General features: G+C 43.4%; 1 protein-coding gene across 5 annotated transcripts in view; it reads right to left on the bottom strand.

Moving 5' to 3' along the window:
* ABCA2 (ATP binding cassette subfamily A member 2) overlaps window positions 1-13653 on the bottom strand; it is a 175438-nt gene that overhangs the window by 64911 nt on the left and 96874 nt on the right. For 4 of the 5 annotated variants that reach the window (XM_072431419.1, XM_072431422.1, XM_072431423.1 and 1 more), the window contains 4 exons: window positions 7840-7942; window positions 5927-6252; window positions 4296-4512; window positions 4079-4184 (listed from right to left, as the gene is read on the bottom strand). In XM_072431419.1, coding sequence (XP_072287520.1) covers window positions 4079-4184; window positions 4296-4512; window positions 5927-6252; window positions 7840-7942 — 752 coding nt within the window. The remainder of the gene's footprint in view (window positions 1-4078; window positions 4185-4295; window positions 4513-5926; window positions 6253-7839; window positions 7943-13653) is intronic. The other variant, XM_072431420.1, reaches the window with a different exon arrangement.

Genomic DNA, 13653 nt, shown 5'->3' with positions numbered 1-13653 from the left:
GGAGACACAGAAGTTGAATATACCCATAACAGAAGACATTTTGGTTATATTTAAAGCGCTCACTGAATGCAATTTGAGGAATACCATTTATCTAGGTTCTTTTGTAAAATTAGGTGTACACAGCTATGCATACTCATAGTCCTAAGAAAACACAGTCACTGACAGCTGCTAATGGCAGGCAGCTAATCAGCAGGGTTTCGGATCGTATGATTACCATGACATTACCAAAAGCAGCATCACATACAGTTACATTTCATTTACAACTAAAATGTCTGAATGAAATATTTCAGTGTCCCACAGCCTATAATATAAAAAACAAACATAAGCAGGATATTTTTTATAATGTGTTCCAAATAAAAGCCATATATATATATATACACACACACACATACACAGTTAGGTTCATAAATATTTGGACAGAAACAATTCTTTTTCCAATTTTGGTTCTGTAAATTACCACAATTAATTTTAAATGAAACAACTCAGATGCAGTTGAACTGCAGACTTTCAACTTTATTTCAGTGGGTTGAACAAAAAGATTGCATAAAAATGTGGGGAACTAAAGCCTTTTTTTACACAATCACTTGATTTCAGGGGCTCAAAAGTAATTGGACAATTGACTCAAAGGCTATTTCATGGGCTGGTGTGGTCAACTCCTTCGTTCTGTCATTATCAATTAAGCAGATAAAAAGCCTGGAATTGATTTGGGGAGGCGTGGATTGTATGTGGAAGATTTTGCTGTGACAACATGCGGTCAAAGGAGCTCTCCATGCAGGGGAAACAAGCCATCCTTAAGCTGCAAAAACAGAAAAAAAATATGAGAAATTGCCACAATATTAGGAGTGGCAAAATCTACAGTTTGGTACATCATGAGAAAGATACAAAGCACTGGTGAACTCAGCAACATCAAAAGACCTGGACATCCACGGAGGACAACAGCGGTGGATGATCGCAGAATCATTTCCATGGTGAAGAGAAACCCCTTCACAACAGCCAACCAAGTGAACAACACTCTCCAGGAAGTATGCATATCGATATCCAAGTCTACTAAAAAGAGAAGACTGCATTAAAGTAAATACAAAGTGTGCACTGCAAGGTGCAAGCCACTCATAAGCCTCAAGAATAGAAAGGCTAGATTTGACTTTGCTAAAAAAACATCTAAAAAAGCCAGTACAGTTCTGGAAAAACATTCTTTGGGACAGATGAAACCAAGATCAACCTTTACCAGAGTTATAGCAAGAAAAAAGTATGGAGAAGGGGTGGAACAGCTCATGATCCAAAGCATACCAGCTCATCTGTAAAACATGGCGGAGGCAGTGTGATGGCTTGGGCGTGCATGGCTGCCAGTGGCACTGGGACACAAGTGTTTATCGATGATGTGACACAGGACAGAAGCAGCTGAATGAATTCTGAGGTGTTCAGAGACATACTGTCTGCTCAAATAAAGCTAAATGCAGTCAAATGGATTGGGAGGTGTTTTATAATACAAATGGACAATGACCCAAAACATACAGCCAAAGCAACCCAGGAGTTTAATAAAGTAAAGAAGTGGAAAATTCTTGATTGGCCAAGTCAGTCACCTGATCTGAACCCAATTGAGCATGCGTTTCACTTGTTGAAGACTAATCTTTGGACAGAAAGAAAGGCCCACAAACAAACAGCAACTAAAAGCCGCTGCAGTAAAGGCCTGGCAGAGCATTAAAAAGGAGGAAACCCAGCATCTGGTTATGTCCATGAGTTCAAGACTACAGGCCGTCATTGCCAGGAAAGGGTTTTTAAGCAAGTATTAGAAATTAACATTTTTTTCAGCTTTTTAATATGTCCAATTACTTTTGAGCCCCTGAAATGAAGTGATTGTGTTAAAAAAAGGCTTTAGTTCCTCACATTTTTAAGCAATCTTTTTGTTCAACCCACTGAAATAAAGCTGAAAGTCTGCAGTTCAACTGCATCTGAGTTGTTTAATTTAAATTAATTGTGGTAATGTACAGAACCAAAATTAGAAAAAAAGTTGTATGAGTTGTATTTTCTGATGTTATTAAGAAAATGCTTTGCTATTTGCTGATTTGTAATTCCAAAGTTCTTGTGGTGGTGTTTCCAATTGGCTTTGACTTTTTTGGGTTTGAATTTCCCTTTTTTGCAGCAAATTACAGGAGACTCGGATTTAAACTTCTTGGCTTGACAGTAACTACAAATCATTTATTTTTTCCGATGGTAACGCATGCTCCAAGTAGTCTTTATGTGGATCATAGTGGAATCCTGCCAATGATAGGCTAAAATGTTGTGCAGTCTGTGGTCGTCTGGCTCTTTTTCTCATTTCATGTACTCGGGCCTTATGCTGTTGTACTGCCTCTGAAGCTCTAGATGTAGTAGCTCTATATCTCTTATCCTGTAGTTGGGTTTCAAACTGTTGTACTGTCTTTGAAGCTCTAGATGTAGTAGCTCTTACGCTCATTTCCTGTACGCGGGTGTCACACTGTTGTACTGTCTCTGAAGCTCTAGATGTAGTAGCTCTTTCTCTCATTTCCTGTAGTCGGGTCTCATGCTGTTGTACTGTCTCTGAAGCTCTAGATGTAGTAGCTCTTTCTCTCATTCCTGTACTGTTGTACTGTCTCTGAAGCTCTAGATATAGTAGCTCTATCTCTCCTATCCTGTAGTCGGGCCTCATGCTGTTGTACTGTCTCTGAAGCTCTAGATGTAGTAGCTCTTTTCTCATTTCATGTACTCGGGCCTCACGATGTTGTAGTGTCTCTGAAGCTCCTTATGTAGTAGCACTAGATGTAGTAGCTCTATCTCTGTTATCCTGTTGTCGTGTCTCACGCTGTTGAACTGTCTCTGAAGCTCTAGATGTAGTAGCTTTCTCACGCAGCGTGGCAAGCCTTCTGTTCCTGTCCACAGGATTTATTTTTTTTTTTCTTCGGTGTTGTTTTATTTTTTTTGCTTTTGATTGCACTCTGCCAATTGCCCTACGTTTTCTCAAAGACATTATTACAGGCCAGAAATTTGTAAGAGTCCAAAAATAAGTATGTAAAAATATAGGCAAAAGGCACACTGTCACTGAGCAATACATACACACATACATACATACATACATGCAAATATACCTCTGACATATACCAAAGCGCTGTACATGGATCAGGGGTGTACTCACATGAGTCTGAGTCCTATGTCTAGCATGTTTGGTTTAAATGTCTCGATGTGTTGCTGAGTGATGGTGAAAGATAGCAAGATTGGTTGAAATGTCTCCATGTGATGACATACATACATCCAAATATAGCTCTGACATATAGTACAGCGTTGTACAAAGATGACTGGTGCACTCACATGAGTCTCAGTCATATGCATAGCAAGTTTGATTTAAATGTCTCCATGTGTTTTTGAGTACACATACATCCAATTTTGTATATATAGATTTATATAGCTCTGACATATACCATAATGCTGTACAATGAAACACTGAGCTAGACCCATTAGCCTCTGTACAGAGGAGTTGAAACTCTATTGTCCCCACACAGTCACACACTATTATTTTACATTTATATAGCTCTGACATATACAGCAGTGCTGTACAGAGAACACTGAGCCAGTCCTATCAGTCTCTGTACAGAGGAGCTGACACTAATGTCCCCCAGTGCTGCACTAAGATGACTGCTGCATTCACATGAGTCTGAGTCATACTGTATGTCTAGCAAGTTTGGTTGAAATGTGTTAATGCGTCTTCTAGTGATGGTGGAACATAGCAAGTTTGGTTCAGATGTCTCCATTCGTTTTATCCAAATATAGCTCTGACATATAGCCCAGCGCTGTACAAAGATGACAGGTGCACTCACATGGATCTCAGTCATATGTATTGCAAGTTTGGTTGAAATGTCTCTAAGCGTTTTCGAGTGATGCTGGAACATACATACACATACATACATACATACATACATCTGATTTTATAGATAGATATATATATCCTAAAACATGTAAAAATAATGCAGATATGCCAAAAGCTAAAGTGTAATAACTGCTAAATTTGATAAATGTATCAAGGCTTGGGTGACATCTGATCTTGAAATCTTGATCTCTAAATACTAACCTGTGCTGTATGTCTGACCGCTATCTTCCGCAGCATGGGTGGAGCCTTTGCCTCAAAGGATGCTGGTATAGCTTTTTGCACATTTCCAAATGTCACTGCTCCATACCTAGGTTTAACACATGGTTTAGTTTTTTTCACTAAACAGTCAGGAAGAGAGCAGAATCCTCATTTACTCTAAAGTATCTTCTAATGACATACAGCTTGACACGTGACTAACCTGTGTAACCTGAAGCGGTCAGATGTGTATAACAGATATTCACTCACATTCCGTCCAGTGATGTCCACCATAATGTCTCCAGTCACTACCTTCATCTGAGGAGGATGACCTCCAACCCCACTGGGGCAGGAGAAGCCAGTCCCTTGCATGGAACATGTGCAGCGGACTGGTTCATGGATGCGGCGAAGAAGGGAAGGGGTGGTAGTGATGGCTTCTACTTGAAGAGAAAATTTACTTCACTTAACAATAGAAAAGAAATCCCTATATTCCCCTACTAATTGCTTCTTGTGACACTGTTGGTGAGATCTCTCTGTAGAGTTTCCTGCACACTTGCTGTGGCCTTTTTTAATCTAGGGGCTGCTGTTGGCACTGAGATAAATCTTTCAGACCGCAATGCAAATAAACATTAAAGATTTACTAGAATAAACTAAAACAGTTTTAATTTAAAATGAAATGTAATTGAAATGTTTGAGTTACCGTAACATACATGCACCAAATAAAAGAAATGACAAATCAAGAATTTCTGCACTCACCATTCTTTACTCATTTTATTAATGAAGGATACAAAACTAAAGCTATCTACAGTGCTGGCTGGTCATATGCTGCTCACTGCTCATCATTCCCAAAGAACAGAAACTACACTATACAATGCGTACTGTCAGTTATGGGGGGCAACCAAGCTTCTATGTATTGCGAAATCTTTGCAATGAATACTTCCAGAGAAATGCAATTTTTCCTACTGGCTTCCACATTTCCAGTTGCCAACATCCCTCTGTTCCAGAGAAATTGGGGTTCAGAGAAGGTAAGTGTTCAGCTATGTGTAACAGGCACTCAGTTTCACCACAACACCTGCAGATTTGATTCCAGGCAGCAGTGAGTGGTACTGAGCGTCTCCCTCGAGCAAGGGTTTCATGGCATGGAGGAAGGGGTAACCACACAGCAGCCTTACCACCAACCTGAACGCAGCCTTGAAATTTTGTGAACTTCAAGGGAGGACCACAACGCACAGACAATTGGCAGTACCCTAATTTTCATTAACAATCCCTGATTGTTGTTAGGGTTATGAATTTTATGCTTCTGACCCCCTATCTAGCAACTTGTTATGTTTAGGGGGCTGAATGAATTTTACTTACAAATCTCAGGGTCCCATTTGTACCCTGAAAATTTCACATTTCAATGATAATCATTGAAGGGGATATGAAGTTTATACATGGGGATAAGGACAGCTGCATGGACACAGACACAGCTCTCATACTGCTGCTGCTTGAATTATCTCACAGTACAAGGTGGGCGAGAAGCAGCCACAGCTGATTGCCAGGTCCATAGTACACGCCCATTGTCTGGGAACCAACACTGAGCATGTTCAGGAAGCTACTGTTCCTGGTAGCATGATCTTGATAATGAAACATAGGACATGTGTGTGCCCCATCCCCCGCAAGACAACAAACAGAGAGCAGAAAGGAAACGAGGAGAGGGGCAGATATTGCAGCCTTGCTTTAATATATTTTATATTTTGAAGAGTGTAAAAGGAGGAGATTGAAAACACAGATGGAAAGAAAAGTATATCTGTCTAGTATAATCTGTGTAATATTCTGAGTGTAAAGTATATCTGAGTAATATTGATTCCTTACCTGGCACAGAAGGTGGTGAGTAGATGGTGGCATTCCACAAGTGGGGTGGGTCCTCATCTGTCGGGTAGTCAGATGGGGCTGGTGAAGGAGGTGGTGGCACAAAATTAGAAAGAGGTAGTCCTTGTGTAAAGGAATCCACACACATGGCGTCAAAGTACTGTGCTGCCAGCATTTTGGACTCATTGCTATTCATATTGAGTGACTGCACCAGCTGGTCCAGGGTGTTATTAAAGGCGGTCTTCAATACACAAGTGGCACCAATACCAGAGGGCAGATAGAACGTGTTAACCAGCATCTGTGGATTGGCATCAGGGGACAGCTTAAGTCTGGAAAATAACAGAGGGTCATCAATATTAAAGAAAATCTCTGTTCTGACAAAGACCAGGGCAATATTTGCAGAAGCTGCCAAACCCACTAACAATTATTAACACTTTACTTATTCCTTTGCAGCTCTCTTTAAAGCCATCAGGGGGAAAATAAATATTGTACCCTGAATTTCTGGGTCATGGGGGAGTAACTTACTCTCTTTGCTTCTGGCACAGCACTGCTGCTTAGTGATTCATCCAACCTTATTGCATGGAATTGGTGAGCCCTGTGTGAGCTCTGAATAGGGCTCCAACTAGAGCTGCTTTCTTAAAAAGCAGGACAAGAAAGTTCAGGTAAGAGGAATATATTGAATATCGAAATCTGTAATGTTTAAAAAGGTGGAATGGTTGTAGGAAAGGCATGTGGGTATATAGTTAAAAAAAACATTTTGTTGTTGGATGGTTAGTCTGGTTTGTGAATAGTAAAAATAGAGGAACGTAAAGGAAAGATAAAGAAAAAGGAACATTTATTGGAGATTGGGAAAATAATTATGAAGGGGGTAAAATATTAAAAATCTTAACAAAATATTCAAATTTAGTATTCACCCATGTTGTTGTTATATAGTTTTGAATTCAAAGATTGATTAAAAAAGTAAATACAAGTTGAAATATAGGTTAATTTAAAAATTGGTTGTGGGAAGTATTTTGAAAGGGCTGATACACTGGAAAAATTCCAATATTTGTTTTTTTGAAATTTTAAGAATACTATTGCTCTAAAATTATAATATTGTTTGGAGAATGGATGCCAATGATTGCTGTTCCACCTGATATTGAGGCTCTCACACTGAAGATTTCCTCCTGGTGCAAGCAAGATAGGTATAGTTATAGTTAATCACATATGGTGATTTATTGAAAAATTTAGTGAATGATTCAATGTAACTATGCACTTTTATGGGAGTTGGCCTCAATAATTTTGTACTTTTAGCCCTCTTTAAAGGAAAACTACATTGGGATAAAAACTTTGTGATATATGCCATACATGAGAAAACAATGGATTGATTAAAAAGTAAATGCAGATGAATTGATAAATTGAATAATTGTTGAAATTGATGTTGAAAGTAGTGTTTTATTTTTAACCAGAATCAATATAAAGGCTCCCTATAGTTCTTCTGATGAAGCCTAAGTGGTGAAATGTGTCAAGAACAAAGATTGTCTTATATATATATATGACATTGTATTGAAGTCTACATTATAACCATGTATAAACGCCGGATGTGCTAATGTTTATGTGGCTATGAATGTTTGTTTTTATTTATATTTTTTTTTCAATAAACATCAAGGAGTTTTAGAAAAGCAAGAAAAACAGAAGTCTAGATTTTTCAGACTTCATTTCCTGCATATCTGCTCCAGATCATTAATGTACTAGGTAGAAAGGGCAAGATCATAAGGTATTGCACCTTTGAAAAAAACAGTGGTGTTTCCTAAATCTATCTATTCCTCCATGTAACAAGGATATAGATCCAGAATTAGTGGACCTTTAGGTGTAGGGTCAATAACACAAATAAGTGTGCGATAGGGAGGTTTTGGCCTAGATAACGAGGATGTCACCTGTAATCTGGCTGCTCCTCATTGGCATATGGTACAAAATTTCCCTTGGGTTGAGTATAGTTGTGATACTGAGATGGCGAGAGGATCAGAGGGGGGAGGTCACCTAGAATATAAAAGAAAACAAAGTAAGCAGTATTCAAGCAATATTCTGTTGAAAAATCCTTTTATGCATACAAGTAGGACTGGAGAACAACATTACAAATGTGATAACTACAGTCACAAGAAAAGGTACATCCCAGAGTACTTGGTGACTTTTTAACATATCTGAACAAACATTTTTTCTTTTTTTAAAACAGGGTCTACAGATATTGGTGATAGAATAAATAAATGGCACACAATAGTCATAGTGTATTTTTTCCCTATAATCTAAAGTGCCGAACCTATGGCCCTCAGTCCACATCCTGAATTGCATTTCACTGGAAGTATCCATTGCGGAGATTTTGGGGTAATTAGAAGGTTAGTGGCCCCCTATAAAGGACAGTACGCATTGTATTGTGTAGTTTCTGACATTTAGTACAGAAATGGTGAGTGAGGAGCAATATATGAGCGGCCAGCACTGTATGATAGCTTTAGTTTTGTATCTTTCATTAAAAAAATGTTGCATTAATAAAATGAGCATAAAATGGTGAGTGCAGAAATTCTTGGTTTGTCAGTTCTTTTTTTTTGGTGCATGTACATTACAGTAAGTCGAAACATTTCAATTAAATTTCATTTTAAGTTAAAACTACTCTAATTTTAAACATACATATTGTTTGTTTGCATTGTGGCCAACAATGTCAACAGTGGCCTCTAGATGAAAAAAGGTTGGGCAACACTGATCTAAATGAACAAAAATGCAGATTTATAACATGGATAAAGTAAGTACACCACTAGCAAAAAAAGCGTTTAGTGGCCTATTTCTCTACAAAAATAAAAATATATTCGTTGCTTTTAGGTGTGTTTTAATTTGCTTTTAATTTTTTTAGTTCAAGTAAAGGTATGTCAGACAGAGAAGTGGCAGGCGCCTAAATGTTTCTGGCGCAGGCAGAGGTCACAGCAGAGTAAGGGGGAGTGTCCACAGGAGTCGCAGAGAGAGGCCTGAGCTCCCGATGCCATCTAGCGGTCGTGTCTTGACCAGCAACCCAGCGATTCTTGATTGGTTAACTCAGTCATCCATTTCATCCCAAGTGACATCAGACACCCCCAGCTAACAGTCGGTGGGTTTGTCAGACACAACCCTTAGTTGGCATGGAACAGAAGCAGGCCCTGTGCCCTCACCTGTCCTCAACCTGCCTCTGTCCTTTGCTGTTCCCTTAGCCACAGAAGTATTGTATACTGTGGGCTCAGCTCCACTATACAGCGAGGGCGAGCTAGTAGAGGACAGTCAGCAGCTACTGCCCAGCCAAGATCTGGAGGAGACATCTGCCGCTTCCTCTCGCTAGGCAGGCAAGTAGTGATAAGGAGAGTGGAGTGGGAGGTGGTGTTGCGAGCGGTCAGGCTCCTGACCCAGAGACCGTTGAGGAGGACATCAGTGACGTGCATACACTACTCGATGATTAAGAAGCAGATCGCACTTGGGAGCTGGGTGAAGAAGGGGCTTCATTATCATCAGGAGAAGAGGGTGGCAGCTTGCCCGTGAGGCAGCGGCTGAGCCAGCAAGGTGGTAGCATGGCTGGTAGTCAGCAGGGTGGCAGCAGTGGGATGTCGGGAGCCAAGCGTGCCTGGGGTAGACCACCTGCTTCGCAGCAGCCTACCTGCCCGGGACGTAGTGGTGCAGGGGTTCAGGGAGGCAGCGGCGGTAGCAGTCAGTCAGTGCGGAGTGTTGGGGGAAAAATCACCTACTCGGCGGAGTGGTAGTTTTTTGTTAAGCCGCCGGAGGAGGTTAACATGGCCATATGTAGAATATGTGCGCAGAAGGTGAAGCGTGGCCAGGGTGCCAATGTTAGCACCACAGCCCTGCATCAAAATATGCAGCGTCACTATAATGTGGCCTGGGGGAACCGTGGCTCCGATGTGGTGGTCCAGCCTGCCGCAGCAAACGCTGCATCACCCAGTGGCACACACCGGCTTTCAGGCAGTCAAGGCTCCACCACCTCAGCCGAAGGGAGCTGTATGTAATTTCCATCTTCCGCTGGTCCAGATGATCATGCTCCTCCTCCTCCTCATAAATTAAATAAACAGTACATTCAAGTTATTATTTCATTTCATTTATTATTTCATTTCATTATTATTTCATTTCATTTATCAGTCATTCTGTCAGCAATCGAACACCGAAGCGATTGCCAAGAGACAACAGTATGCATGCACTCATCCAAAGGTGCAGAAGCTGAATGTGCTCCTGTCCAAGTTGCTGGTGCTGCAGTCCCTCCTTTTCCAAGTGGTGGACTCTGCACTTTTCAAAGAACAGATGGCTTGTGCCGAGCCGTGGTGGAGAGTCCCAAGCCGTCATTTCTTTGCGAAAAAGGCAGTACCAGCCCTGCACAAATATGTACAACAGAAGGTGGGCTAGTCCTTGAGCCTGTCTGTGTCTGCAAAGTGCACGGCAGTGCCGACATGTGGAGCTGTAACTACAGTCAGAGACAATACATGTCCTTTACGGCCCACTGGGTGAATGTGATTCCTGCACAGCCACACCAGCAACTTGGCCAGGTGACACCGCTTCCGCCTCCACGTTCTCATGCCGCTGGTCCTACGACAACTTCCGCCTCTGCCTCCTCATCCTCCACCGTGTCCTCAGCCTTCACTGCAAGGACAATTCGAAGTGCCCCTCCAGCATACCACATGTGCAAGGCACGGCGATGTCACACTGTTCTGCACCTGGTTTGCCTGGGCGAACGTAGTCACACAGGGAACTGCTCTGTGTGATTCATCAAGAAATCGAATCATGGCTTTTTCCGTGACAACTCAAAATCGGAACAATGGTGGCCGACAACGGGAAGAACATTGTGTCGGCGCTGCGTCAAGGAAGGCTGAGCCATGTGCCCTGCATGGCACACGTCTTCAATCAGGTTGTCAAGCGGTTCCTGAAGTCTTCCACCCATCTGCAAGACATCATAAACAAGGCCAGGAAACTCTGCATGCACTTCAGCCACTCGTACACCGCAAAGCACACCCTCCTTGAGCTGCAGTGGCAGAAGGGCATCCATCAACATAGGCTGATATGCAATGTTTCCACCCATTAGAATTCCACCCTCCAAATGTTGAACCGACTATACGAACAGAGAAAGGCCATCAACGAATTCTTGATGATTCAATCGGATAGGAGTACTCCCATGTGTAACTTCGATGTCAGCCAGTGGCAGCTCATGCGTGACACCTGCAGTTTGCTCAGGCCCTTTGAGGAGGCCACGTTATTTGTCAGTCGCCAGGACTACGGGATGAACAATGTCATTCCACTGCTTCATGTCCTGGAACAGACGCTGGTAAATCTGGCTGGTCAGGGGACTGGAGACGTGGTGCCTAGATCTCATGGCCAAATGAGCCCTGTGGGGGCTGAACTGGAGGAGGAAGACATTGAAGCAAAGGTAATGTATAGCCAAATGGGTGGTTTTTCTACTCAGGTGACATGAGAAGAGGAGCAGGAGTAGCCAGAGGAGAAAGAGGGAGATGAGGAAGACAAGGCAGAGGACCCAGACACACCGTGGCAGTATGTAGTGGAGATGGAAGCAGGGAGTCCCTCCGAGTCATTTGCAGAAATGGCCCGCTGCATGCTCACTTGCTTGCGCAGTGACAGTCGAGTTGTCACCATTCAAAAGAGGGATGACTTCTGGCTCTCCACCTTGTTGGACCCTCGCTACCGGTCCAAAATGGGGGCCTTTTTTACACCCGCTGAGAAGGAGGACAAACTGAACTACTACAGAGACATCCTATGTAGTCAGTTGGCCGCTGCCTATCTGCGCCATCGTCCATCCTCTCGCAGGTCTGACCGGGGGGGCCCTCTGCACTCACGTTCCACTGCCATGGCTGCTTGGGAGGGGTGGGGTGGCAGGAGCAGTACCAGCTCCATCAGCAGCAGCCTAGAGTCGCTGATGAGCACCTTTGTTCACCCACATAGTGAAGAAACTACTCACCAGCTGCTAGACATAGAGCAGAACCTGAACCAGCAGGTGGTGGCATACTTGGAGTGCACCCTGCAAGCCGTCATTGAAGATCCGCTGGACTACTGGGCAGCCACACTGGATTTGTGGCCGCAACTGGACGAGTTTGCCCTGGAAAAGCTGTCCTGCCCGGCCAGTAGTGTGGCATCAGAGCGGGTGTTTACCGCAGCGGGGGCCATAGTTACCCCAAGAAGAACTCGCCTGTCCACCCAACCTCCTCCTGATGTTGCTGCTGCCGCCACCTCCAGACTCTGTCATTGTGCCACTCTGTAGCCTCCTGATGCTGCCACCACCTCCAGACTTTGTCATTGTGCCACTCTGTGGCCAGTTATCCCTGTGGTACATTTTCTGACACCTCCTGCTCCAAATCCAAAAGATACAAGAATCAAGAGGCCCCACTTTCACGGTCTGTATTCATAGTGAGCCTCCTGATGCTGCCACCACCTCCAGACTCTGTCATTGTGCCACTCTGTTGTCTCCGTCTGATGCTACTGCTACCGCCACCTCCAGTCCCTGTCATTGTGCCACTCTGTGGCCTCCTCCTGATGTTGCTGCTGCCACCTCCAGGCTCTGTCATTATGCCACTCCGTAGCCTCCTGATGCTGCCGCCACCTCCAGACTCCTCATTTGCCACTCTGTGGCCAGTTATCCCTGTGGTAATTTTTTTGACACTTCCTGCTCCGAACCCAAAAGTTACAAGTATCAAGAGGCCCCACTTTCACGGTCTGTAATCATACTGAAAATCCTGATGCTGCCGCCACCTCCACATTATGTTATTGTTCCACTCTGTGGCCTCCTGATGCTGTCGCCACCTCCCCACTATATCATTGTGCCCCTCTGTGGCCTCCTGATTCTGTTGCCAACTCCAGACCATGTCAATGTGCCACTCTGTGGCCAGTTGTCCCTGTGGTAAATTTTCTGACACCTCCTGCTCCAAATCCAAAAGTTACAAGGATCAAGAGGCCCCACTTTCACAGACTGTATTCATTAGTGAGCCTCCTGATGCTGCCGCCACCTCCAGCCTCTGTCATTGTGCCACTCTGTGGTCTCCGCCTGATGCTGCCGCCACTTCTGTGGCCTCCTCCTGATGTTGCTGCTGCTGCCACCTCTGGACTCTGTCCTTGTGCCACTCTGTAGCCTCCTGATGCTGCCGCCACCTCCAGACTCTACCATTGTGCCACTCTGTGGACAGTTATCCCTGTGGTAAATTTTTTGACACCTCCTGCTCCTAACCCAAAAGTAGGAAGGATCAAGAGGCCCCACTTTCATGGTCTGTATTCATTCTTAAAATCCTGATGCTGCTCCCACCTCCAGACTCTGTCATTGTGCCACTCTGTGCCCTCCGCCTGATGCTGCAGCTGCCGCCACCTCAGTCACCCTCTCCATCTATGTGGAATCAGCTGACAAGGGTGTAAAAGGAGTGCACTTCTTCTTGACGTTAACATGGACCTGTAAGGCTGAGTTCATACTTGAGTTATTTGGTCAGTTTTAGCCCTGTGACAAATAAGTGAAGTGTGCAGTGATTCTAATAGCGACGTCTGTCATATGCATGTCATACTGACTCACAGTATTATTTCACTACCACAGCAGACTCCTTATGCGTGTTACTGCAAGGCACAGTGTTCTACACCACTATCAAGGCTCTCTGCAGCCCGGAAATAGCTGTTTTTTTTAACGCGATTCGACGCAAATAAATTCGGATCGAATCTTTTCAGAAAATTCGGCGAACCGGCCGAAT

Source organism: Pyxicephalus adspersus, chromosome Z (genome assembly GCF_032062135.1).
Source record: "Pyxicephalus adspersus chromosome Z, UCB_Pads_2.0, whole genome shotgun sequence".
NCBI lineage: Eukaryota > Metazoa > Chordata > Amphibia > Anura > Pyxicephalidae > Pyxicephalus > Pyxicephalus adspersus.
The sequence above is the reverse complement of the archived record's forward strand: the minus strand, read 5'-3'. Positions and strand labels throughout refer to the sequence as shown.